Genomic DNA, 27515 nt, shown 5'->3' with positions numbered 1-27515 from the left:
ATATGCTAAGCAAACAAAACTGAAGGAAACTCCTCCTGTGTTTGGGATCTTTCAGTATGGCCAATCCATTTGCAGAAAGGTAATAGCTGATGGGAGTTAAAAGTGTGGGAGTTGAAGAGGGTATTCCACCTGCCTTCTAAACAGATCATGGTAGTATCTCACTTGTTTTGAGAGTCACTTCGATACTTAATGATCAAAATGGAACTTAAATATTTGGGTTTGGCATTGTAGTTATTAAAAATAATTTGTTCACGAGGTGAGTGGATCTAGTGTGGTGTCTATCACAACAAATCTGTGTAACTAATGAGAATGTGATTATTAGTCTGAGTAATCCAAACAAAGTTACCTAGAGCTTCAATCTAGACCTAGCTGTGATAAGTGTCTTGTGTAACCTCATCTAAAGGACTTCTGAAAAGCAGTAGAATGATGTGCTGCTCTGATTGCTGGTGCCTTGCCCACGAAATTTGAAGTTGCAATGTGCACACTGCAGTCATACGTTATCTATCAAGTTGGCCGACAACTTGTCCACCCTCTGCTGAAATTAATGATTTAGCTAAATGTTGTCCTTGATGGCCAGTCAGCAAATGCTTTAAAGGATATGTGTGTAGTGGAACTTTACTCCTGTTGTGACTCACATGATTTTGGCTGTTTTCCTTCCACAATCCATAGGTTTACAGAGTACTGGTGCTAACACTACATACCAGAGGATGCAAGAGATTGCAGCATGTCTGGGGACAGGTTGATCCTGGAAGGGAATGGGAGTGTGAGATAAGCAGGCAATGTAGAGGGATGAAAGGAAGTACCTTGACATTGATTTGGGGATCAGAATGCTGAGTAGGTAGCATCATTGCTGACTGAAACACATTTGACTTCCGTAAAGTAAACTTTAGCTTGTGAATCTAGACTTATGTGGATGAATTTGGACTAAGCTCAAGGTTAGCATGAAGAGCAGTGGAGATTTTATGCAGTGAACACAATGTGTCAGAAGTCTTGTGCTCTTTTTAAGAAAATAGGAATCCAGAATTTTAAAAAACTAAACCCAATTTAGTTAAAGAATAGTAACAGAACCACCCTCCGAGATGGTTGGACACGTTCCACAACGTTAATGTGCATACCCTTCCCATGCATGGGTTTGAGCAATATAGAGAGGCTAGCTACATTAATACCTGCTTTTGAAAAATGACTTTCATCCCGTGCATGACTTTTGGTTATTCTATAAAATACAGACATCTTGAATTAATTCCAGACTTTCTGCCATGTAGACTCTGTGTATGTTTGTGTGTAACACTGTATGGGAGAGGCAGTGTAGTATTATTTCTCTTTCTGTGTGTTTTCTGGTCTGTATCATTTCTCCCTTACTTAAGTAGTTTCTGTTCCAAGATGGGAGGAAGTGTATAAAGAAAAAAATGTACTTCTGGGAATAGAACAGTGACACAGTGCATGTGTTTCTTTCAGTCATGTTTTTCATGGTGACTTTACATCAGTAGCATGAAGTGATAAGCAACTGTTCATCTAAGCCGACCATTTTGTCATGTCGGGGGTATCAGTCAGTGTATTTGTTTCATTTATTTCTTCAGCTGTGTGTGTAAAATATCTGTCTTCCACATAATCCTATAATGCAGAGGCTTGAATCAGTTCATAGATGAAAGTCATAAAATGATTTGAAAATTTTGGAATGTATTCATCAGTTGCATGAAAGATGCTTGCTTTTGTCGATTTCAAAATCTAGTGTAGAAGAGATCCATGGAAGGCCATAATGCCATAGGCTGAAAGAAATACTTAACTCCAGTCTCTTGGAGTTAAGACATCCTAAAAAAGGGCCTTATGCTGCTATAGAACAGAACTATCTCATTAACTTCCATGTGTTGCATGAAGTTTGATGTCACCAACTTGAAGGCAATAAATTTCTCTTAAATGCTACAGATGGAGTACTGGAATTTCCACATGAATAAGTAACTCAAGAAGCATACTGCAACTTGCTCATAGTCCTTTTAGAAAAGAAAAAAATTAAATTATCCTGATGTTACACCCCAGTATGACTTTCTGAGACTTGGTGCTTTCAATGAGCTTTTCCTGGTTTTTAAAGACCTTCTTTTTTTTTTTTTTAAAAAAAGTGATAGTATTAAGCAGTAGCCTCAAGTTTCAAAGCAAAGTCACTGTCACTTTCAACTCAGTTTTCTCCTTGTCCTGCTCCATCACCCTAAAATGTTATTTTATTTGATGAGACAACTTGCTGAGTGTTACTAACCGAGGGGAACTGTCGTAACATGCTGCTTAAATTTTGCAAAGATTATGTGACTGTCAGGGTAGTTGTAGAAGGCAAAGATGGGTGACTAAACACTTATTAAGAAGTAAGTCTTCCAGGTGGTATGAAGAAATCATGGTTTGAAAACCAATCTGAATAATTAAGGTGAGAATCCAGTGAAACTTTCCCAGTGGAATTTCCCTGCCTGGTGTTGTGGCAAACGTTTGTCTGTGCTCCCAAGGTAGCTGCCGACTGGGAGCCGAGCATATCTGCAAGATCACTTTATCCCCTCCTTCTGCCCTAATGTTTTCTCTGAGCGTGTAATCCTGACTGTGCTGTGTGGAAGTTCTTTGTACGTTTGGTCTGAATCATCATGGCACATCTGGAATGGGTGTGAGCTCTCGGGAAATTTAACAAGCACTTACAAAATCTGTTGTCCTATTTCCGCAGCTTTCAAAGGTGACCAGTAAAGTTCTCTCTGAGCAGCCAAAAAGCAGACAGCTCATGACTTCTGATCAGGACACTAAAGTTGTGGCTGGACCGCAGGTGCAGCAAGTACAAGAAGTTAAAGACGGTTCTCATCTTGTAAGTATTATAATTATGTATAACCCTGGTTTAAGTGTTGCATGAAACAGAGGGTTTTTTTTTTTACTATGTCTTAATGAAAATTACATTTCAGAACATTTTAGAAGACAGGTGGCTGATAGCATTGCAACATACAGTGCTGGAACAGAGCTATTGAAGGTGGCTAATTCTCCATACTAAGTGGGAGCCTCAACTTAACTTTTCTTCAGCCCTACAGGGGATTTAAATAAACTGCAAGTTGCAACAGTTTGCACTCATTTAAGATACAGGGCTTTTTAGGCTATGCAGGAATGGTATTACCAATCTCAAATAATGTTCTAGCTCACACATTAAGTGAGGAAAATGCACTTGGCATGTATGTGTAATTGAAAAACTACAAACCCATACAAACAGGAAATTGCTTTCTGTAACAGGGATTTTGCTCAGTCAGTTCTGCCAAATGACGTGCTACTGCTTCTGTGCTACAGTGCAGGATTCAGTAAGTTGCTTTATGGGATGCTTTTGGCAGATCATATAGCAGATAGTAGTTTGTGTATAGATGTTGCAATAAATGTTACATGTGTCTTCAAGAAGATTGAACATTTGATTTGTGTGTAAGCTCTACTCATAACATTATATTTTCATCTCTGATTGTTAAGTGTATATTGGCAGGAATGTTTCCGCTTGGGACATCTTGAAGGGTTTGGTTTCCATGTATGTTCTGCTAGGCACTTAGCCTGTGCTGTGCTAAGCAGCAGATACTTGCTGCTTCAATTATCATAGAATCACAGAATGGTTTGGGTTGGAAGGGACCTTAAAGACCATCTAGTTCCAACCCCCCTGCCATGGGCAGGGACACCTTCCACTAGACCAGGTTGCTCAAAGCCTCATCCAGCCTGGCCTTGAACACTTCCAGGGATGGGCCATCCACAGCTTCTCTGGGCAACCTGTTCCAGTGCCTCCCCACCCTCTCCGTGAAGAACTTCTTCCTGATATCTAATCTAAACCTCCCTGTTTTCAATTAACTTAACCGTGCAGTGGCAGCAGTTATTTGCTGATTCAACTTACCTTTCAGCAAATGTGAAGGAGCACTTTGGAAAACACTCTAAACTTGGCTTTTCTTTGCTAAGCAAACTGGTGGGTTTTTTTGTTTTTTTGTTTCCCCCTCTCCCCCTCTTTTAATTTTGGGTTCTTTTCTGTTTTATCTTTTTCAGATGTGAACTTTGTCTGTTTGACAGTAGAGAACCAAGTTGAGCCCAGTTATGTCATACTTTTGAAAGTTGAGCATTTGTGGGTTTTCTTTCCTGTACTCAGAATGTTAATTCCAAGAAACCAGTGTGTAAGATTAAGAGGCTTTTGCAGATTTGCTTTGAAAGCTTGGAACTGTTAGTTCACTTTCAAAAGGTGCATTAGTATTAAACGTGGTTTGATTAGTCTGCACATTGATGCTAGTTATTTCAGTTGGGTATACTAGGAATTTTATAAAACTGCATATAAACTTGGTCCAAATCTCGACTGCTCCTTCTTTGTTAATTGAAGAAAGAGAAACTATTTCTTTCAATTTCAGAAAACCTGTGAGCTCTTTTCCTTAATAGAGGAGGCTAATGTCAAGGTAGATATCTTGGAATGTATCCATAGTGTTAATGGTGCATTTTAAATACTAATTCTTTGAGATTTAAAGCTTTTCCTTTGCTTAATACTTTATTCCAAGAGGATGAGACCTGTAGCTGATTAATCTTTCCAACATTATACCAGTATCATACTTTTAAATGCACAGCATAAGAAGGTCATTTTGTTGTATGAGAATCATTGGTGATATGCTGAATATTGCTCATCATATGCTGTTAAGTGTTGTTTTCAAGATGGTCCCTTCCATATTGGCCTTCTTGCATGACTGTATTTTGTTGGCGCTTCAGGACTTCACTTCCAAGTTTTGGGAACGAGACTGTAGTTAGAGAAAGACTTCATGGAGTATAGGAAGAAGTTAGCAAACTAAAATCACTAAGACACTTTCATCTTTCCAAAAAATGTGATAAGAAGGAGAAAAACTTCTGAAGCCCTGATTCAATTGCAATTAGCAAGTACATGCTTCAGGTTAAGTGAAAACTTACCTGCTGTTTTTGTGTCTTAATTATTTTCAGACCAGAGAGTTGGACTGCATAAAGGTACAGATTCATGTCTGTGGTGATCCCTACTTCAGTGTGTTTGATATGGGACCATACTGCCATGCATCTAGTGAGATTTCTAGGAGTCTATAAAAAGACTGATTTGCTGAATTCCCTAGGTATTTTGGCTATGCTGTCCTACTAGGATCTGATAATACCTAGTCTGAGTGCTTTTGTAGGCAGTTCAGGAGCAAAGTTGTTGTAGGATTTCTACTGAGAATTTTGATATACCTCTGTAGAACCTGGGAAAGTATCTCCCTGTATGCTAGTCTTAATTCTGAAGTGTTTATATGAAGTATTTTTTTGTCATATTTTTACATATTAACAAGAAATTTTTCTAATTAAAACTTCAGTCAGCCTGTTTTCTGTGGCAGGAACAAAACTTAGCACACCTTCTACTGTTAGTCATGTCGAACAGTTAGTAGTGACTGAATGAAAAGGGAAGTTTTGATTTTGATGGAACCCATCAGAAATCACTTCTGGGGGTTGCTTAGGTTAATGATAGTGAGGCCACTTGTTTACTAACAGTTTTCAAAGGCTTAACCTCGCTGTGAGGGAGGCCAAGTAATTTCTCTGCCTTGAAGTAGCTATAAAACTGTAAGCTATTTAGTGCCTAATGTAGATTGAGCACAAGTCTAGTATGATTCATTTCCAACAATAGCTCCTCTTGAATTTTGCTGACTTTAGTAGTAGTTAACAGCAGAATTTCAGTAGCTTTGTATGCAAGTTAATTGAAGGAAATTGGCAACTTGAGGATCCATGTAGATTTTTTGTTAACAGTAGCTTACACTTAAAAGCTGGAGGTAGGTATTTAGAGGTTACTAGCAAATTCTTAGCTTTGATAAATGTGGGAGTTAAAAGCTGGAAATACCAGCATGTTTTTTTAAACTTAGAGGCAGACTTTGTCACTTCAGGTGACATCTGCCATTGGATTTTCTTTGTATCCTGATTGATAATTACTCTTTGAGAAAGCCCTTGTCAGACTGGGCCGAGGAAAGTCAGCGTTTAAAAGTATTTCACTCCCTTTTGACTCACTTACTGTTTCCTTTTTGTTCTATAATACTTTGCTGCTAGAAATTCAAGGTTACCCTCTCAGGGAAGAGACCAAGACCCAAATCCCATGGTAGAGGTAGTTTATATGATCTGTCTCTGCCAGACAGGACTTAACTAACCTTCAGTGCTAAATGCACAGTCTTTTTCCTTGCTCATTGATCCTAAGCTCTTCCCTTGCCATGCCCACATTTGAATATGTGGCCCCTCAGAGCAATTCCCAAGGACCAAAGGATTTTCTTTCCTTAGTTGGCTGAATCCAAGACCTGATCTGAAAATCTGAAATTAAGATTAGAAAGGATTCTTGTCATCAAGCAGGAACAGTTTTCTGCAAATGTATGTTCCATTGTTACGTTGGGGCCATTTAAACTTGCTGTCTGGCCATATGAGCTCCCATTCTCTCTAGTTGAATAATTATCAGGTGTTGTCATGGGCTTCTGTGAATGGGAAATGAAACTGATGTGGTGTGCTGGCTTTTGTCAGTGCTTATAGGTGCTGCAAATACAAGCTCTATCATAGTGTTGGCTCTAAACACGAGAAAAATAGCTAGCAAGTCAGAAAACGTAAGATGGGATTTAATTGTACTTCCTAAAATTTTCACAGGAGGTAATGCAGAAGGGCTCAGAGCTGCTAGGTTATGCTGTTCAAAAATCCTTTTGCATCCCATTCAAGAATAAGCTTCACAGACTAAAAAGCGACTGAGGAAATTAGATTTACTAGTTTAGTATAGGAACCTGTGTAACAGTTGAGTGAAAATTCAGTATGGCACATAATCCTCAGATCATTTGACAGTTCAGTATTACATACAGAATGTGCCGGTTAAGAGTTAAGTAGCAGTTTGTATAACGTGTAGGTGATATTTAAAGCTATTGATCTTGAATTAAAAAATGAGAGATGGGAAGATTAGACTTTAAGCTGAACATGTGTGGTATCAACATCAATGCTTCTCAGTGTTTGCTCTTTCTGTCACATTATTGTAGATTTAGACTGTAAGAAAATTGCTGAATAGTTCTGCACCTGTCACTGACTTCTAATGCTAATATTTAATTGCTTTAATCTATAAAATCTGTATTTAAACCCTTAGCAGTCCATTTAACCTTGATCTATTGGAGGGAAAGTTAAGCAATCTGACCAGCTGTTTCCAAAAACCTGCAATAGTGGCATTGTGATGTCTGTTGTGATGCAGCTTTTACCCTTTTCCCTTGACTGGTGGTGGTCAGGACATCAGGTATGGCCTGGGAGTGCAGGATAATCATTCCTCCTTCAGGACTAGTTACAGTTTCATGACTGTTACAAAAAAGGGATAGATTGACTGAGATGTCAGAAGGTGGTAAGGACTGTTTTCACGTGTGCTATTACAACTTTAAAGCTAGACTGTATTTTAAAACTTAAGTGTGTAAGAATATATATGGGATAAATCCTTATTCCTTGAGAAGGAATAGGTAGGTACAGAAATGGAGGTAGGTGGGTAGGTATAATCCTATTAATAAGCATGTTGACTTCTTGCCTTCTGCATAGGTGTTTGCAGGACATGAACTAAAATACTAAAAATAAAAATTGTCCCAAAGTGCTGCTTCAGAGCAGTTTTGTTTCACGGAGAGGGAATACCTATTTAGGCTTGGAGTGGATGAGAAATATGCCAGAGCCACTATGTATAAAGGAAAAAACCAAAATCAACAAAGCTCACCCCTGAGCTGAGCTGGGTTCTAAAGGGCAGAGCACAAATTCTGCTCGTTTTCAAGTGCTTTCCAAGTCAGGTGGTGGTGGTCAGCTTAGCCAGGAGGCTTTTAAGACTCACTGTGTCTCGGAAGTTAAACAACCAACCTCAGGTAATGTAGCATAACAGTGTGGCTTTTTCTGCTTAAATTTGTGTTGGTGTTTGTTTTTTTTAATGGTGATCCAATAATAAACAGTATTGAGAAATGTGACTTAATGAATCTTCACCATAGGTGCTTAAAAATAGAAATTATCCCTTGAACTCTAGATAAAAGCATAGGAACAAGTACAAAATGTGCCTAAGGGGAAGGGTATGGGAAAACTGGAAGAAGTTTCTACTTGCCTAACTGCTTCACCTATTTTCTCCCCATTAGTTGATAATAGAAGTGCTTGTTTAAGGCACTGGAAGAGTGGACTTTGCCCTGGTTCATCTCTTAAAGGCACTTAGTTCCTCTCTAGAAAGCACGTCATTAGTAATGGTTAAATCGGAGAGGGTAAAAATCATGCTATTTGCTTACCTGACTAGGGAGTTTTCTGAATAGTTGCAAACTTTCAAGTATTATTGTGACTCTGGCACTAAAAACAGTTGAATTGTTTGCTCATGGCATTTCTTCAAGAAAACTATTACAAGTAACTCCCTCCCCCTTTCCCTGTACTTGGTTCCAGGGAATGCTGAAGAGAGGAGTAACTTGGCATAGTTTTAAGTCTGGATCCAAGCATGTTGAATAACTTTGTCCCATGGGAGAATTAAAAAAATGCAGCAGATGGCAGCAATGATGCACCAGACTGCCCACCCGTATCTGCAGGCACTTGGAGGCTTCACCTACTGGAGGAGCTGGGAGGGGGGGCTGGGTAGGCTTCCTCTTTTCTTACTTGGCAATTTCAAAGCAGACTTGCTGAGGAGGGGGTGTATTCCCTAGCCAATTCAGCAGTCTTTATGGTCAGAGGATTAGTGGTGAATAACTTTCAGGCTTCCCCTGAAAGTTAGCCAATATGGTTCTTTCACATATAGACATATGAGTCTGCCTATGGCATTTGAATTTGTAAGGCATTTAAATACATGGTAACCTGAGTTTTAGAGTCTAAAGCATATTTAGTTTTTGTGATTCATTTGTCCTCTGAGCAGAATACTTGTCTGAGGGACAAAAAGCTAAATTAGCAGCTATATTATACTTTATATATATTGCACTTCTTTGTGTTAGAGTATTTATAAAGAGAAGTAGGATATGAAATGACAAAGTAAGTATTTGAATACCTTGCAAAAACTTCAGAGATGAGAATAGAAACATTTCATGCTGTATAAGGAAGAGATTAATCTGGTTTATGCTGCTAACTGTGAATTCTACTACGATTACTGCAGGAGTGTTTCGTGGTGACCGCAGTGCAGACTGAAGTACAAGATTTGAACTGCTAGAATGCTTCTGCACCTGCTCAGTACTACCTTGTACTTGCAAGTTATAAGTTTGTGAACAGTTTGGGATAGCAAGAGCTTTGTTTTATATTCTACCTAATTTTAATCCAGCCTTGTTCTGCTACAGTGTCATTTTTTTCTCAGTCTTCAGGTGACAACAGGAAACAAAGTATGTTTCGTTTTCTTTTGGTTCATTACTCTAAACACATATGAACTTAGTTTACCAACTAGATGTGAAGGAGTAAAAGAGGCATCAATGCTTTATTCATTTCTATGTTGATATTAGTAGACTCTTTGTCAAAACTGAAGGAGATTGAAAGGAAAAAGTTGTGGACTATCTCTGGTAAAATTTTGCCAAAATCTTGCAGTGAGGGTGATGGAGACTATATAGACAACCTAGATAAGACTGAATCATGTCTTAAGACTGACATAGGCTATGTGACTTGCCATGAAAGCAGCTGTAAAATAAGTCACAATGACAATCGTGGGGGGTGAAAAAAAAGGTAGTGGAATATTAGAGCATGGACCTCTGTCTTAAGCAGCCTTTACCCTACTAGTATAGTCTACAGTAGAAATTAAAATAGATCTTCGTAGTTAGTTGAAAGGCAATTGCTTTAATTAGCCTCAGTACCCCTGTACACTGCTATATGAATACAACAACAAGACAAGTTGCCAGGCTAACTTAAAACTCTCGTTCAAGTACATCTTGATTAAACTTGCCATAAGAAGTCTTGACCTTGACTTACCTGTTATAAAGTCAGAAAGAAGTCTGTTTATGTACAACAAAAAAAACTTATGCTGAGGACAGGCTTTTGGAAGAAGTAGCATTTAGTCAAACTACCTTTCAAATCTGAAGTTTTGTTGTGAAAGAATACACAAATTTTTTGGAGGTTAAGTTTGTTTAATCCTGCCACAGTACCATGAGATGGCTAGATGATCCTGAGGCCCCTTTCAATGCTGTAAGTCACTGAGGGATTAGTATGCTTTTTTTCATGCAGATAACAAATTAAAAAAAAAGGCTTGGAACAGAATTAGCTCCTGATAACGTACAATGACTGTTCAATGGAATACATGAGGTCTTATCTATCTTTAGCCTGTTTTTCCTAAAGAAGTAATCTTGGTGTAGGTTCAGCTCTGGGGGAAGGGAGGAGAGGGAGAAATTGGTCCAAAATGTATTTGCTGCAATAGCTTCCACTAGTTCTAGTCTTCAAATCAGATTTAAACATGTGAATCAAGACTGCATTTATCCTTGCACAGAAAGCAGGAGTTGCATTAAATGTGAAGGGAAGCAGTTTTTTGGCACACATGGACATTGTGAAAAATGTCATTTAAATATTTTAATGATTTAGATGAAGGAAACTCCAGGAAATTAAACAATGGAAGTTCATAAGACGTGGTAATACTTGTAAACAGACTGTAATCTCATTAGGAGAATTATTTGGCTTGACTGTTACAGTGCGTATGATGAAACACTACAACATTGCTCAGCAACTGGGGTTTGGACTTTGAGTGGCAATGACATATGAACCGCTGCATGGTTTTAAAGTGTGCTATTTTTGGTAGCTGGGTGTTGGCTTGTCTCCTCAATAGCAGTAGAAAGTTAGTGTATAGAGGAAGGTGATTTGCAATGAGAAGACTCCTCTGACATTACTTGTTAAACATGGGCTGCTGCTTCAGTAAAGAATTGAGTAACAGCACAAATGAGGAGAGAACCGGCCTGTTACAAAAATCTGTGGAAGAGGAGGCACCAGAATCAAGGATAAGTAAAACTTTATCTTCAATTTTAGCAACTGTGGAAAGCCAGGATCTGCATACAGTGGGAAGGACAGTTAACGGGGCAGCTGCGGTAGCCGGCGTTGATAGCGATGATTGCGCAGCGTCAAAGTCTAAATCTGGGTTCTGGGGTAGAAAAGCAAAATATCTATCATACAAAAGCGTGGAGAATACTCCCTGTGAGAGCTCTAGGAGAGCGTATGACAGACCTTTTAGCTTCTTTAATTCCTTTAGTCACCTCCTGAAGGTCTCTGGTACATACGGGAATCTGCAGAAAAGTGAAGAAAAGAAAGATAGGGTTATTAAAAAAAGAACACCTAAAAAATCTAATAGTAATGCTCAGCACGTGAACAATAAGGAAAATATTACTAGTAGTGTTAATAATGAAAATGTAGCTGGAGAAAAGCATTGTTTGTTTGATCATATTTCTGCTTCACATGTACCAGACATCTTGGACAAAGACTTAGATGGTGACATTTCCTTAAATAGAAATTTTCTGGAGGATTATGCAGTTACATGTGATCATTCAAGGCACAATGAAGCAACAGTAAACATTGAAAATGGCAAGTGTGACAGCCTACAAAAAGTTTCGACTTCACACAGAGAGATGTCTCCAACATTTTCCTATCTTGATGTAGACAACAGACAAAATCTAAAAGATAGGGAGTTTTACAGTATTTGTGTTGTAGATGCTGAAGATCTGAAAGGGGATGAAGAGATGCCAGCTACTGTGTGTGAAGAGACTGCAGCAGACATAGATAACTCAGCTGTTACTGATGAAGGAATGTGCAGCATGGCACGACCTCTAGACACTGGGGAGGAATTTCCAGTGCAGCAATCGGCACAAGTGGAAGCTAAGTTTAATTCACAGAAAGAACTGTTTGACTATAAAAAAGAGGATAGGTCAGACATGCAGAAAAAGGAAACAAAGGAATATTGTAGCACAGCAATCCAGTCTACTGATGATAACTTTCTGGCTAACAGGTGCCAGGTGCATAGGTTAAATACTGACAGAGTAACAGATAGAGTAAAAGCAGAAGTGTACAGTGAAGTTCTCCCTGAGAATCAACGAGAGGAGGTACCTGCCATAGGTAATGCTTTCTGTTGGAATGAATCGCTCCGTGGAGCTTGTGATTCTGTAAAATATGCGAATGCTGCTGAAGAGGACCAGTACAGCCCTACTTCAGAAAACTTGAAACACAGTGGTTGTGTTTCCAGTGAATTGTTAAACACTGGAGTATATAACTCTGGAAAAATTGAGGGAAGTCATGATTCTGAGATTATACCGTTTAGTTTAAGTAGGGATCCCTCAAGTGTTGTAAGGGAAATAAATACTAAACAGTTGGCAGAGAACGTGAGGGGTAACTTGAAATTATCATTGGAGTTATGTGAGGTGGATAATGATTCTTTTTTGGTGAGTCAACACGTAGAAAAACTTGCTGAGGAAGGCTGCTTCCGAACTCCAGAAGGTGAAATAAGCTCGAGTGAGGAAAAGAGGCCGCTTCCAAGAACATATGGTGATAGCCAAAGCCTTGAACCTGACTCTAGTGAACAACACGATGTTTTGGAAGAATTCATGGAAGATAAAGAGAAATGCACAGGTACAGTTTCACATAGCTGTGAAGTTTTGAATGAGACTGAAACGCATGAAAACTTGGAAGAAGGTTCTGATTTTCAAACTCAAATTAAGGGTTGCACTGAAAACAAGACATCAGCCAAAGTTGCAAACCATAGTGGCATGGAGGAAGGTGCCTGTGTGAGTACCATTGAGCTAGAAGGTGACATGCTTGAGGAAGCTGATAGCTCGAGCAGAACTCAATCACGGGTAAGTGATGGCACTTTGATGTCTCATGAGCTACATAACACAAGTGCAGGTGAAATGTTCCAAAAGGAAAATGGCCTAGAATCTCAGATTTCACAAGAGTCATCAGGGAATGAAGGTGAAGTATGCAAATACTCAAATTCAGATTACAAAAACAATGGCTCTTCTGTGTCTGTGGAACCTGAGGATATGAATCAAATGGACATAAACTGTAGGCAAGATGAAGAACGGGAGGTATGTTCCTTCCACACAGTGGAAAATGAATGGAATGCGGGGACTGACTCGGGCAAAATAGCTGGGGATGTAGCAGAATCTGTAGAACAGGCGAAGTTTGAAGTTCACCTGAACAAGACAATTGATAAAGCAGAAAATGTAAAACAAAGTTTGGATGCTAACATTATTGATAGTGATACAAACATCTTAAATTGCAATAAAGGTTTGACTCACAATCCAAATACTTACTCTAACTCCACTATACCTGTAGCTTTGGACAATTGTGTCTACAAGAGTGTAAAATTGGTAAATTACTCTAAAAATCTGGAAGATGCCAATAATCTCTTAGGTAAAGCCCATAATTATTTACCTTCATTATGTCAAATTTCATGTTCTCAAGTGTGTGATAAACCAGTGGAAGAGCCTGAGTTATGTCATTGTGCCGGTTCAGAGCCAGAGGTCAGGAACACCCAAGCTTCTGTTGGGCCGTTGGCTGAAGTAGGGTCAGCAGCTCTTAAAACCAGTGCGTGTGATGTACAGGAATGTAATCTTCAGGATAGTGAAGTGAAACAGTGTGTCAGTATCCACACAAAGGAAGAGAACCTCTCTGTGAATCCAGAAGCTTTTACTATGGGGAATTTCAAGCAGTTGGAAGCCCAGACTACTGAACTGAGAAGCACCAGTTACATATTAAATACTCAAATGAATGACTTGACCACAAGTTGGGAACAGATGCAGTCAGATCACAAGGTTTTCTCAAACAAAGAGCTTGCAGTTTTTGTTGACCCAGAGCAGGTAGACAAATATGCTGCTACTCCTTCCTACGAAATACACAGTGCCTCTCCTAGTGCCGCAGGATTTCAGCGAGGCAGTGAGAGGTGTGTGTTGGATCTGATGGAAGACATTGCGAGTGACCTAGAGCACTTCTATGAGTTGGACGGACAAAATCCCCAAGTTGAAATATGGTCCCATTTCATCGATCTCCAGGCTGGCGATGCTGATTGGACAAATCAGCAAATTTCTGACACGGTTACTGCTGGCAGTGGTGAATATCTGATGGGCTTTTTGTGGAATAACACCATTTCGAACACTACTGTGAAGGATGACAGACTCTGTATAGTTAGTGAAAACTTCCAGAATGAACTTGAAGATTTAACAGGTGCTTCATATGCAGTGGGAAGATACCCGTATCAGCTGCTGGCACCAGAAAATGTTGGTGCTTGGCGATGGCAAGATAAAGATGAATTTGTAAGTATTCTGCAGAAGCAATTTAATGTTAAGGTTTAAAGCTGAAGCTAAGAATTGAAATAAGCCAAGTCAAACTATGATTTCGTTAGATGGTTAACTTTTTCAGATGTTATTTTGTTCTGAAGCTGATCACTTAACAAAACTGAATCTTGTAGTTCAAAATATTCATAATATTGAAATATTTTTTCTTTTTGGTTCTGTTTACCTTGCATGAAAGTTTAAACATCGGGCAAAGTGTCTCGATTGCAGCGTCTCAGCTCTACATGAGCTTGAGACAAATGCTTCAGTACGTGGAAGGGAAACTTTCTACAAACTTCATAGTGCTCTTTACCTTCGTATAGGAAGAAATGTTTGTGGATTTCCAGAAATCTTAAAATCCTTTCTTGGAAGTAGTTAGGAAATGTTTCGCTCACTTACGGAGATGATCTTGTGAAGTGCTGTAGAAAGGAGTGGCTGCAGAGGAAATGTGGGAAAGGAGCTAGGCTGGATCTTGGCTAGCTGGGGTAAGAGAGAAACTGAAGCTGACCTGGGGCAGCTGCTGCTCGTCTTCCCTGCTGAGCAGAGCCAGTGCTTAGTATTGTTCTCTGCACCAACTGCGTTACAGCAGCTGCTCTGACCTTGCCCAGAGTTGCAATGGATTGTACTAGAGGCTGTTTGCTATCTCCTGGCAGGACTTTTTGTGCTAAATATGGAAAGTGATGGAAATTGCTGTCATCTTTGAATTCTTACTATTGAAGTAGTTAAGTCAAATGCTTCCAATTTTTCATAAGACTTTTCTCTGTTATTCAGTAGGTGTGTTTACGTTGAGATTCCTTAGATCTTTTTACCTTCTGGATATACTTTCTGTGCACTATGATAATGACTGAGTGCATATGTTTCTAAATACTTAAAGCTTCATGGAGTTGTAAAATGCCTATCTTAAACTCTGTGATGTTCCTAGCATCCTGAAACTCACAAAAGCAGTTTTAATAAGCTTTTTCAGTATGTGTTATGATGAGTGATACTCCTTCTTTTTGTATTATATTAAAATATACCAAAGATGGTCTGGGTAGGGAATAACTTTGTGTTTTGCTCAAACATTAACAAAACAAGAGAAAACAGACTCATGTTACTATCAAAAAAGTATTGTAGATGTTGGCACTGCAGAGAGCAATCTCTCCGAAGTACAAATATAACCATTTATATAATGGTTATATGTAACCATATATGACCATTAAATGTGTCCATTTCCAATCCAGGTCAAAGGAGATGGGCCTAAGATGATTTAACTGCATCTGGGAATTCATTCTTTTTCTCCTTCTTAAGGGAAAACTAACCAAGTTTTTGTTAACGCTGTTTTTTTGTTCTTGAAGTAATGACAGAAGTTGTCCGGAACATCTTACTGTTTTCAGTTTTCCATAATGCTCCTTTAAAACTGGTAGATATTTGTGTAACTCCAGAGGGAAAAAACCCACTGTGCTTTTGTATTTTAATTTTTTAAATGTTATTTCACAGAAACATATGGAATGACAATGTAGTCAACCCTGAGTTAAGATGCGTATGAAAGAGCTGCCTGAGGTCGAGAGCAAGTACTGGTTGGGTTAGTTTGTCAAAAGCGAAGAGTTAAATGTTTTTGTTTTTGTAGTTTGCTTTGCTTGGCTAACCTTTTCTGGTGATGCTTAATCAGGGAAATGAATTCTGTGCTGCAAAATGCAGTTGTTTTTGTACCTGAACTGTTACGGGATGACAATTCAGTTAATGTATTCAGATGCGGAAAAAACCCTTGACAAAACAATCTTGAGTTGTATATCTTATAGTGTTCTTTGAAACTGTATATAGATAACACAGATGTGTGCTCTGCATCCTCAAAATGCATAATCAAAGAAATTTCTCTTTGTAGGAGTCCACCAAGGTTTCTGAGTTAAATCCTAATGCAAAGGTGTGGGGAAATCATATGTTACATTTGGAAGCAAGTGGTGCCACTGATGGTAGCGTGAGCAAAACTTGGGAAGAAATACCTGACCAACCTCCAGATTCTTGTAAAGAAGGTATGAGTAAGTTTCTAGCTGTTGCTCAAGCAAAATGTAAAATGTAATGCAGAACCTTGTCAGTTTTAACTTCGTGTTAAAAAAATGCAAACATGTAAGCAACTTCACTTCAGATTTGGTTTTAGCTATGATGTTACTGAGAAGAGAAGGAATGCTCTTTAAGTATGTTTGTCATATCTGCTGCAGGACTGGATGCCAATGGTGATGGCAACAAAAAGCATCAGAATGCAGTGCTGACAGAGCTGCAGGAGCCATCACCAGCTGTTTCGGTGTCAGACCAGACAGATATGAACCCTTTGGCACTCGATCATTCTGAGTATGAGTCTATACATGAAACCACTCAGACAGGTAAGAGTTGATATTTGCTTGGACTTGGTTTAAAATAAATGCACATATTTGGAGTTGAACAGTGAGCAACCATTAAAAAAAAACCTCCAAAAAATCATGCACCACTTTCACTGTTCAATCTATGTGTTCTGTAAACAGAACCCAGAAAATCCTGTCTCTTTTGCTGTCGGGCTTAGACGTATATGGAAGTCAGTCTCCTTCTGTTTGAGTATAGGCCTTGGATACTGCACAGAATTGGTCATAAGTTCTGGATATAACAAAGTATTGTTTTCTGAAGTGTTATTCTGAATGCAAGTCCCTAGTGTAGATGTTTACATTTAGGTATCTACCTGAGCTGCACGTTTCTAGTCGGGTCAGGTACTGAGGTGAAATGCACATACCATTTGTGTCTTAAGTAGGAATGTTAATATGTTTAAAGATGAGTCCTGTGCTTATTATTTTAGCATTATAAGTAACAATTTAGTTTAACTTCTTTGTGTTCCTTTTTAATGAACTTTCATAATTTTTTTCAGTGCAACTCTTAGTAGCTGTAGTCTATACCAAATGGCATGTTTTAAGAAACTTCTGGAAGCTAGCATAGAAATTCAGCTATGATTATATGTCATTGAAAGGGGCAGAAGGTCTGCAAGGTGCATGTAGGATTACTGAGATGAGGAATAGGAAGGAGATGAATGTGTGCTGGGTGTTTCTTGAGGTTCATGAGAGGTCTTCTGCTTGTTCATTGTGCTCAGCTGATTTTATAACATGCATAATAGTTGAAAGTCAAGACAACTGACATCGGACACAGTGTGGCAGCATTCTTGTTGAAAACAGTTCTCTTTGACCCTTCTACTTAAGGGTACTAACAGGGAATAATTAACAACTACTAACTGGCAAATAGAAAACACTAATGTTGCGTAGCTCACTAGAAGGGAACAGTGTTCCTCAGCTTAGTGTTAGAATTTGTCAGTATGTCTTGTATGTGCCAAAAATAGTTAACTTTTAACAAGAGTCAGATAGTGTTGTAAAGCAGCTGAAAGTAGGTCGGGCCTATTCCTCTTGATGAATAGTTAACATAGGTGGTCCCAACTCTGAAATCTCATTTTTCTTTTTTCTTATTTTAAAAAAATGCATGTGATCTTGGTTTTTGCTAGTTTTTGGGCAAGGAAGAAAGAGGAGATGGAGAAGGGAAGTAGTGTTTAGTACATGATATGTGTATTTCATAGGTGTTGGAATTACCTGCATCAGAATAGAGCACATGAAGGACAGAACGGTGGGAGGAAATTAGAAGTTGCTTTAGGAAGAAGGGTTAAGGAGAGCCCAAGAAAAGGATGAAAATTACTGAAGAAGGGAAGAGTATAGAGGGTAATAGTTGGTGTGAAATACTACTTTACATTTATGTAACATGTTACTAAATGTTGTGTAAATCTAAAAGCCCCACTAAAGTTCTGATCTTTAAACAGTTCTCCCACTGACACAATTAGTTTACCCTCAACTGACTTTAGTATATTGAGTCTAAACTAAAATGATCATTAAATTAGTGTTTTCTATGTGATAATTTTGCGACTTCCAAGTATAAGAAGAAAATTCTCCTTCATAACCAAGAAATTATTAATTGATTGCACATCTGTTAGTTGATTTGATACCTTCTGATATTTCAGTACTAGGTTTTTGAAACTCATTTTTGAATTAGTGTTGGGAATTTAGAGTGAGGCCAGAGGTATGAAGCCACCTCCATTACATTCCCTGTGTGCTGTGTTAGTCAGCTGTGTCAGTCAGGGTGTAGTCAGCTAGAGACTGGTTAGTTTCCTAAGGCTGGAAGAAAGGTATACAGCTAAATCAGCTCAGTATTTACTTGAGATGTGTTTGTAGCTGCTCTTCTAAAAATACTTCAATATATACGTGTTTGGAGAACAGATGTTAATAAGTGAAGTCAGATATATGTGTTTTCTTTTCTGCCTTACATAAAGTGTTTCTGTGCAATTTTTTTGGGTGGTGAACTAATACACAATCAATATTTATTGAATTTGAGAATTTGTTACTAGTTAGATAGCCAGTAGTAGACATGATGGCTTGATTAAAATATATCTTGTGTGCTACAGAAGAACTAAATGTTAAACCTAAGTATTTTAATGATTAGGTGGAAACGAACAGCTGCAGCCAGAAGGTCAGGAAGATTTACGAGAATTGCTGAAAAAAACACTGGAATTCTGCTTATCCAGGTATGTGTATACCTAAATGTATCAAACTGGGGATTAACTTACAAGATCCAGTACCTAACTTGGGTTATATGTTACTGTATTTCACACCTGTCATTTAAAACTGAGTGGAAAGAATGAGAATTCGGGGGAGGTAACACAGCCATTTGATAAGCTTTGTTTAAGCTAATAACTTTAAAATTTGTCGATAGGGCTTCTGTATGTGCATCTGCAGTTCCCTTTATATTTTAAGTTATAAATTAAGGGCTCAGTCATACACATTCCAGTATAGATATAGTAGGTGAATGAATGGGGGAGTTGGTGAAAATGCTGGGAACAAAATATAGTGTAGGAATCTGCTTTCTGTGTGAGTGTTTGTATCATCTTGATTGGCAAAAGTGATATCGGTGACATTTCCCCTTTTTTTTTTTTCCTCTCCCAACAGAGAGAATCTCGCCAGTGACATGTACCTTATATCACAGATGGACAGTGATCAGTATGTGCCAATAATGACAGTAGCAAACCTCGATCATGTCAAGAAACTCAGTACTGATATGGATTTGATTGTTGAAGTGCTGAGATGTAAGTAAAAATCCCTCAACATCAGAAAGCATTTCGGTTATTGCTGTAGGACTATTAATCCAGATTTTCTGGTTTTTTTATGTAATGCAATAAAATGCCATCCTTTTTCTGTAAACCATTAAATAGAGTAAGCAGTTTCCAGTTTAGACCATTACCATTATAAGACTGCAGTTTAACCAAACCTATTTTGCATTTGAGCTACAGAATAATGATATATGTAAATGAGTATAATGTGAGTTTAAATTCCCAGAAAAGGCTGCTGAACATTACCACTAAGGTGAGAATAAAAAAGAACATGACTCAATATGTGCCTTAAAAGAAATAACAGAAAAATACTGGTATTCTCTAGGCTGGAAAAGTGGGAAGAGTGTGGAGATCTTAAGGAACAAGTCTAATTAGCTTCATATATCTGAAAGGATCTTGTCATCTTCTACTTGTTTTTTAATGTTAAAAGATATTAGAAGTTTAGTACATAAAGCTTTGCATTGTAAAATTGTCCACAGCATCTTTTGGTGTGCAAAGCTATTATGGTTGCTGCCAGCTAAAATACCTATGTCTCTTCTCTCTTAGCGTTGCCTTTAGTCCAAGTGGATGAGAAGGGAGAAAAAGTTAGGCCAAACCAGAATCGCTGCATTGTGATTTTACGTGAAGTACCTGAATCTACCCCCATTGAAGTAAGTGTTTCATTGTTCAATTAAGAATGCTTTTCCCTTAGGATTTGGAAGTTTGATTTCTTCCAGATTTCAGTAAGCAGATCACATTTCTTACTACATGGTGGGTTTCTAAACTAACTTTAGTTTAGTACGTGTGTTTTTAGTTAATAAATATATTTGATAGAAGCATGTTGCCCATAGGAGGACTGTGATAAAACCTGTAGCTCTGCAGAGGGCTGAAACACTGGTAGTGCTGTGTTTGGTAGAGATACCATAATTTTCTTGGGCCCTGGCTTACCAATATGCACTAAGTACTCTGCTCTGTAGATAAGTAGCAATCAAAGATGAGGGAAGCTTAGTCTTAGAATGGAAAATGCCACTGCTGCACCTTAAAGGTTGCTGAGTAAAGTACTTAAAGCTTTGCAAACATTTCCTTAGTGCTGAGGGTAGAGGTGTCAATTGGTAGAGATACCATAATTTTCTTGGGCCCTGGCTTACCAATATGCACTAAGTACTCTGCTCTGTAGATAAGTAGCAATCAAAGATGAGGGAAGCTTAGTCTTAGAATGGAAAATGCCACTGCTGCACCTTAAAGGTTGCTGAGTAAAGTACTTAAAGCTTTGCAAACATTTCCTTAGTGCTGAGGGTAGAGGTGTCAACAACTCACTGAAGATCTCTTAAGAGTGGAGAATGAATCTTTGAAAGATATCCAGAGCAACTCTGTAGCTGGGACTATGACTAATGGGAAGACTAGGAAAAAAAAAACCCCACCATTACTGGGCTATAGATTAAACCATCTTGAATTTTTAGAAGGGAGGAAAAGGCACGGATTCTTGATGATGGGTAGATATTTTAATTTCCCCTGTTTGATTTTTACGAGAAAGAATAAAGATTCTGAAGTAGTTGCTCTTCTTGATAGTCTTCATACAAAAATAAAAGTACTGCAGTTTAAAAGCTTATAATAAAGGAGTTAGTGGCCTTAAACAGGAGCATGAAACAAAATGCGAAAAGAAACTGGAGGGACAAAGTTATGCCATCTGCAGAGCTTAAACATTAGTTGCTTTTAGCTTTCTGAATGCAATGTAGCCTTTCAAAGACTGCCTAGCTTTTAACATTATAGATTATTTTGCTGTTGTTAGTTTGTCAGGTGGGATAGATTAGCACAGGATTGTGGCTCTTAAATGCTTAACAGCAGCAAAGTTCTGAGGAGTCTTTATTTTCAGAAGAACTGGTATGAAGTGAAGTGTTAGACATTATGTGTTTAAATTTGCTAGAATGGAAAATCTAGACTTAACCCACCAGTTTTTATGGGTTATATTTTTCTGGCATACCATGGTCAGTCTTTGTTTAAGCAGCAAAGTTCCAAAATACTCTAGGGCCTTCCAGGTTGCATTGCTTTTTGATGCTGCTTGTCTGAACGCTGTGACAAAAATAAATTTGGAAATGGATTAAACCAGATATGAAGTCCAAGGTGTGTTTATTCTGTAGAAACTAGCTAATTATTTTTGAGGTAACATAGAATCACAGAATGGTTTGGGTTGGAAGGGACCTTAAAGATATCTAGTTCCAACACCCTAGTTCCAGATAAACCCTGCTTCAAGTATATTAATATATAGGTACTTGGGTTAAAGTGTATATCTTTCTGCTGCAAGGGCAGGGTGCTCCTATCCCATGCAATATGCACAGGTTTTTGTGTGGCTCTGTGGCTTTCGGGACAGGGAAGAAATAGACACATTTCTGTGCCTGATGCCAAATTTAAGTGCTTCTCTATGGCCTCAATAGCTTATCTCCCGTGATTTAAAAGGAGCAGGCAACTTGTACTTGCAGTATGACCTTAAACAATGCTTGCTTGTATTCCTTCCAGCTAGCCAGGGAGATTGCAGAGAGCTAACACACCTGCAGGTGTTCTGAAGTTCAGTTTTGTTTTGTAAGCCTGAAAGTGTTTTTCTCTTTTTAACCTGGAGTTCCTGAGTTCTGCACTTTAAACTGATGTTTTCTTCTGTCCATCCTTTTTTCTTCTCCCACCCTTCTTACCAAAACCACTTTCCTTAGGAGGTTGAAGCACTTTTCAAAGGAGATAATTTGCCTAAGTTTATCAACTGTGAGTTTGCCTACAATGACAATTGGTTCATCACATTTGAATCTGAAGCCGATGCACAGCAGGTAAGACTGTCTTTTGGGGAGCATCTTAGAATATAACAGCAGATAGGGGTGGGAGGAGGGTGGATCGATGGGTTGTAAATGTATTACAGATGTGTAACAATTTAAAAAGAAAAATACCCAAACATCTAAAAACAATGCTTCCCATTAGCTAATATCCACTTATCAGTACTATTAAACATAACCCTGTAAGAGCTTTTTGTTCACACCTCTTGGCTTCCTGGCAAAAACTGTAGTCTTTTGTACTAAGATGATTAATAATTTGGACATATAGAAAAGCTTCACTCATGAGAATTAAAATCTTGGTTTCTGCAGTGATAATTTAAATAAAATGCAGATTGCCTATGAGGGTTTGCTTAGTCTAACGTTAGTAAACACTTCAAGTATTGTTAGGCTTAGCTTGTCAAAGCTTAAATTCCCTTTGTTTAAATTATATTTGACATATGTTATAATTATTTTTTTAAAGGCTTACAGATACCTTAGAGAAGAAGTGAAAACTTTCCAAGGAAAACCAATTAAGGTAAATAGAGCTCTGTGTTTTTTGGGGGCATGCGTGTATATGTTCTGCTTTTTGTGGGACTCGCTGTTTTCTAATATAAATTTAAGTGGTCCAATCTCAACAGCCATTTGACCTGGAGATGGGTTTTGAAATGTAGCACAGGCCATTTGACTTCTCCTTTTCCTCCTTTCTGGCAGCGATAATACCCATCCCAGCATCAGGCCAGCAGGGAATCATTCAGCTGTTCCTGCCTTCCTTGAAGGAGAAAGCAGTGACTGACAAGTGTCCAGTAAAAGTTTGAGAGCTGCTAGTTTGAACTGTCCTGATTTAGTTTGAAAGACTGCTGTAATAAATAATCTAATCTCCTTTGCAGGCAAGAATAAAAGCAAAGGCAATAGCTATAAACACATTTTTGCCAAAGAATGGATATAGACCCCTGGATATGAACCTCTACACGCAGCAGCGTTATACAACATCCTTTTACTTACCTCCAGTATACAGTCCCCACCAGCAGTTTCCGTTGTACAGCTTAATCGGCCCACATACCTGGTCAGCCACACACAGCTACCTTGACCCCTCATTGGTAAGTCTCTTGATTCTCAAACAGCTGCCTTCTTTTCAAAGTTGGTATCATTTCCTGTGAAGTCCTGAGGTGTAGGAAGCACATGTATCCTCACAGGGGAGTTGGAGATACTTATTGAAAAACAGTTCTTCAAAATTCTTCCTGTGGTGTACAAGATGAATTATTTGAAGATTGCATCCTCTCTCAGGTTGCAGTGATTCTCTTCTTAACCTTTTAGTTAAGATAATTAATTAACCACTACCCAAAGATATCTTTACTAAAGGCTGCTTCTAGTAATGGCTAAAAGCCTCTTTAGGAATTAGATATTCAGAATATGTATATGAATACCAGAAAAAGCAATTCTGTTATGTAATGAATAAACTTATTGGTATCAGATAAATAAGGATAACTTGGGATCTTGATCTTCCAGCAGGAGAATTAAGTGCTACGTTAATATGCTGAATTACCCTATTCAGCATGTTCTTAAAGCAGAATTATTTTTTATTGCCAAGAAAAAGTTATTCTTGAACAAAATTACTTCGGTCAATTCAAAAAATAATTCACTTAAACTGCTTCATTTTAAAAATTTTCTTGAATGTGCTGTTGGTAAGCCTTAGAGCTAGGAGGGTAGCAATAAGTCTTTATATATTCTGGTGGGACATCTGCTGCATCCTGCAATGCTGCTTCCATCTCCTCCAATGAGACGGGCCCATTGGAATTACCTTGGCCTGTTTTAGTCTGCCTTTGTTATCCTACCAAAACAAGTAAGAGTACAGTTTTCCCAGTCATTAGTGGGAGACTAAGGTGGTCCTGTGTGGAACCTCTTTCTTCCCTCTGTAAATGCCTCTTTACTTGCGGCTAAAAGAAATTAAGGTAGCAATGCTCAAAATTAGAAGCTTTTAAAAGTGTTTTTTGGCAGAGGATTAAAGTGTCTTTGAACAAACTTGAGCAAACTTCCTGTGTGCTGAACAGCAGCTAATTAAAAAGTTGGTGTGCTGAACACTTCACACACAGGGAAGGTAGCCAGAGCCCTTGCAGGGGAAAGCTTTTTGAGGGGGATAAAGAATGTGGGGGAGACAAAGTAGCATCTAGTGAACAATGTTACTAGGAGAAAGCCACCTTACTGAGCAGCAACAAATGTGATTCTTCCTCTAGATAAACAAAGACTGACTATTGCACAGTCTTGCTGTGGGATGCTGAAGTAGTTGGGTAGCACGGGTGTAGATGATGTAGGTCAATTGGCCACAGATTCAAGCACAGCGTAGTGTGTATGTGCTTCATGTCATCCCAGAACTTCTTTTATTCCTAGTCCTGCCATCTGGGGTAAGACGTTACTCGTTTGCCAGCATTAAAGTTCTCATGCTTTTCTAAGTAAAATCAGAACATTAACTGGCAGACCTTTGCCTCCCAGTCTTTTGCAGTATGTTGTCTGGCTGCATTTTGTGTATATTAATGCAGTGTGATGTTTCCTGGCCATTTTATGGGAAGAGCTCTATTTGAATAGAAATCACTAGTGAGGAGAACAGGGACCATGAGAAACAGTGACAGGAATAACTTTCATGAGACAGGGTTGCAGTTTGCATGTAAACTTGTGTGCAAATGTAGTGGAAGTTTCTCTCCTCTTCTGCTTTGGTATGAATACTTACAGTGCTTTGTCTCATCTCTAACTTGTGATCAAATACAAATAATGTGGGCATACAGTTTTAGTTCTGAAACTAGAATATGGCACCATGTGTTCTCAGAGTTCTAAAACTACATGTTTTCTTCATCAAGTACTTCATACTGTTTGAGGAAAGATCCAGTTTGTCCTGCTCGTTTAAAAAAAAAAAATAAATATACACTTCTGAGCCACATGACTTCTGTGGAGAAACGAATTCATGCTTTTGATATTATTGGGAAAAGAAAATAACGTTTTTCCCTCTAAAGAAGAAAGAAGGGGTAAATACTGCTTGTGTCCCTTGAAGCAGTGTGTTAAACTTGTCTCTGTTTAGTATGCTCAATGTCTCTGCATTATTCAGGTTCAGTAGCAGATTTGATTGAATTTTCCAGTGTTCAAGTTTTAACTATTAAAGCAAAAAACACTTCAAAGCAGTATTTTGATTAAACTCCGTTCCTAAAATAACTTTATTAAACTCCTAATGGCCTATTTTTGGAGTCTGAGGTAGCATTTGCTGTCATGTGTGCTAGGTTAGGCTAACAGTAGTTTGGCATGACAGCTTTGGTGTTAAATTTCATTTTTCAGTGAAGTCATTTGCTTTAACTTTTGCAAGAAAGGTTAGACAAACTTGGATACCTTTATAGGGAACAGTCATAATCCCAGCTGTTTCTAATCATTTCATTAAGTGTAGAGTGTGCTGCATAGAAGTCTTACTGTTCTGCATTTTAGTTACTTGCACGGGGAGAAGACAAGCGTTTGCTGTTGCTAATAATAACATTTCCTAAATGAAACTCATTCATACATTAAAAAAAAAAAATCTGCTAGTGAGGTTGGAGTAATTATTGTGAACATGCTTCAAATTTTGAGCTATTTTGTTAATACAATACACTGATAAGCACCCACCCAAAAAATCTTTTGCTAATGTTGCTTCTTTGGGCAACAAGGCCTTAATGCACATGTAGAATAAGGTGGTAAGATGTGAAAAGAATTAGCGTTCCATGTAACAGCCACTTCTTCCTAGGCTTTATTCAGGTTTCATGTGGAAGATAAGTAGAATGAGGAACTAAAAAGTAGGGTGTTTTTCTTACTAGGGAGGGATTTGTACATAAATTAGGAGAAAAGAAAATTACAAGCTGTGCAGGGTAGAGACCTGAAGTATCTCTACCCCAAAGTCATGCATAGTATGGTGTGAAATAGAAGTCATGTTACTTAACTTACAGCCAAGAATTTTGGCTCTGTTTTTCAATTCTCTTATCAAATTATCAGAACTTGAATGCGTGTAGTGGCTGTCTTCTCAAAACCTAACATTTTGTGAGTCGGTTACAAGGCACTGGACAAATGCTTTGTTGCTGTTTGAGCCAATGTTTTAAGTACTGTGCTGCAAAGTATGACATAAAATACAGGGTTAATTAAAATCAGTACTCAGTCTGTTTATAATTATGAGCATGCAATGTATTCTTTAGGTAACACCATTTCCAAATACTGGATTTATCAATGGGTTCACATCTCCAACCTTCAAGCCTGCTGCTTCTCCACTGACTACACTCAGACAATATCCTCCAAGGAACAGGCAAGTTCAACTGTCTGTTAACAATATACATACCATTTTATTTTCTGGCACATGGGGGTTTTAATCTGCTTACTTTAGTAACACCAGCTAGCTTGAAAATACTTGTGAAATTGAACCAGGTGCAAGGTTAAGTGAGGCCAAAGGGCAGATGGTGCTGCTATTGTTAGTGGAAGTACTGTTTCTAAATGTAAATGGGCTGTCCAAAAGCTGAGAAGCTCTGTTCCATGATTTAGGGTATTCAGGTGAAATAATCTGAATGATGGCCTGATATCAGCAGGATTATTCATACAGTAGTTTCAGTTACTTTTTAGTTGGAAAAAGATAGTGAAAAGCTTAATTTTGATAGTTCGTATGACCTATTAAAATGAATACTTACCATTCTTATAAATGAAATAAGCAATAAAGGACTGAAGATCTTGCTGCTTCTGAATTCTGTATACAGTCTTGGGCCTCAGAAGATCTCTCATAGTACGTGTGTTGAAATGACTTTTGAATTTGTAGGAATCCTAGCAAGTCTCATATACGACATACAATACCCAGTGCAGAAAGGGGACCTGGGCTTCTAGACAGTCCTACAATATTCAACTTTTCTGCTGATCGTTTAATCAATGGCGTCAGGAGTCCACAGACGCGGCAGCCGGGACAGAACAGGACACGGATGCAGAATGCTACTACGAGTTATACCAAGAGGGAAGTAGGAACTGGACGGATGGAACAGACCAGCGTTGACTCCTCTCCTGGACTAGGTAGAGGAAGGTGAGTGTACACTGTAGTTGCCCTCTGAACAACCTGGTGTTGCTGCTTCTAACCTACTACTGGTAGTAAAGAGGGACAGTGCTAGTACTGCTGTCACTACTGCCCCTCCTTAAAACTTGGAATCTTGGAAAATACTTCAGAGTAAGTGCTAAATGTAGAACAACTGCAAAGTGGACTTGCATACCTTCCTACCAAATGAAAACCACTAAAGGCAACTGATGAACAATTTACAGATGTAAGATGTGATGAATGTGCTGTCCTCTCTTTATCTATTGTAAGAAAGGTTTTGCATATATGTTTGACCTCAGTGAAGCAGT

At 38.4% G+C, this 27515-nt stretch overlaps 1 protein-coding gene across 1 annotated transcript in view; it reads left to right on the top strand.

The window, feature by feature from the left end:
• Positions 1–2699: 2699 nt before the first annotated feature.
• The window catches only part of LARP4B (La ribonucleoprotein domain family, member 4B), a gene marked incomplete at its 3' end in the record, with an annotated part of 26053 nt that continues 1237 nt past the window's right edge, over positions 2700–27515 (top strand). The window contains exons 1-11 of the mRNA XM_010159305.1: positions 2700–2830; positions 16087–16234; positions 16421–16582; positions 18702–18783; positions 19205–19341; positions 19912–20015; positions 22047–22157; positions 22621–22674; positions 23027–23236; positions 26336–26442; positions 26944–27198. Of these exons, the coding sequence (XP_010157607.1) occupies positions 2750–2830; positions 16087–16234; positions 16421–16582; positions 18702–18783; positions 19205–19341; positions 19912–20015; positions 22047–22157; positions 22621–22674; positions 23027–23236; positions 26336–26442; positions 26944–27198 (1451 nt within the window). The remainder of the gene's footprint in view (positions 2831–16086; positions 16235–16420; positions 16583–18701; positions 18784–19204; positions 19342–19911; positions 20016–22046; positions 22158–22620; positions 22675–23026; positions 23237–26335; positions 26443–26943; positions 27199–27515) is intronic.

Source organism: Eurypyga helias, unplaced genomic scaffold, assembly GCF_000690775.1.
Source record: "Eurypyga helias isolate BGI_N326 unplaced genomic scaffold, ASM69077v1 scaffold18409, whole genome shotgun sequence".
In the NCBI taxonomy this organism is placed as follows: Eukaryota; Metazoa; Chordata; class Aves; order Eurypygiformes; family Eurypygidae; genus Eurypyga; species Eurypyga helias.
This window is presented reverse-complemented; position numbering and strand designations above follow the sequence as displayed.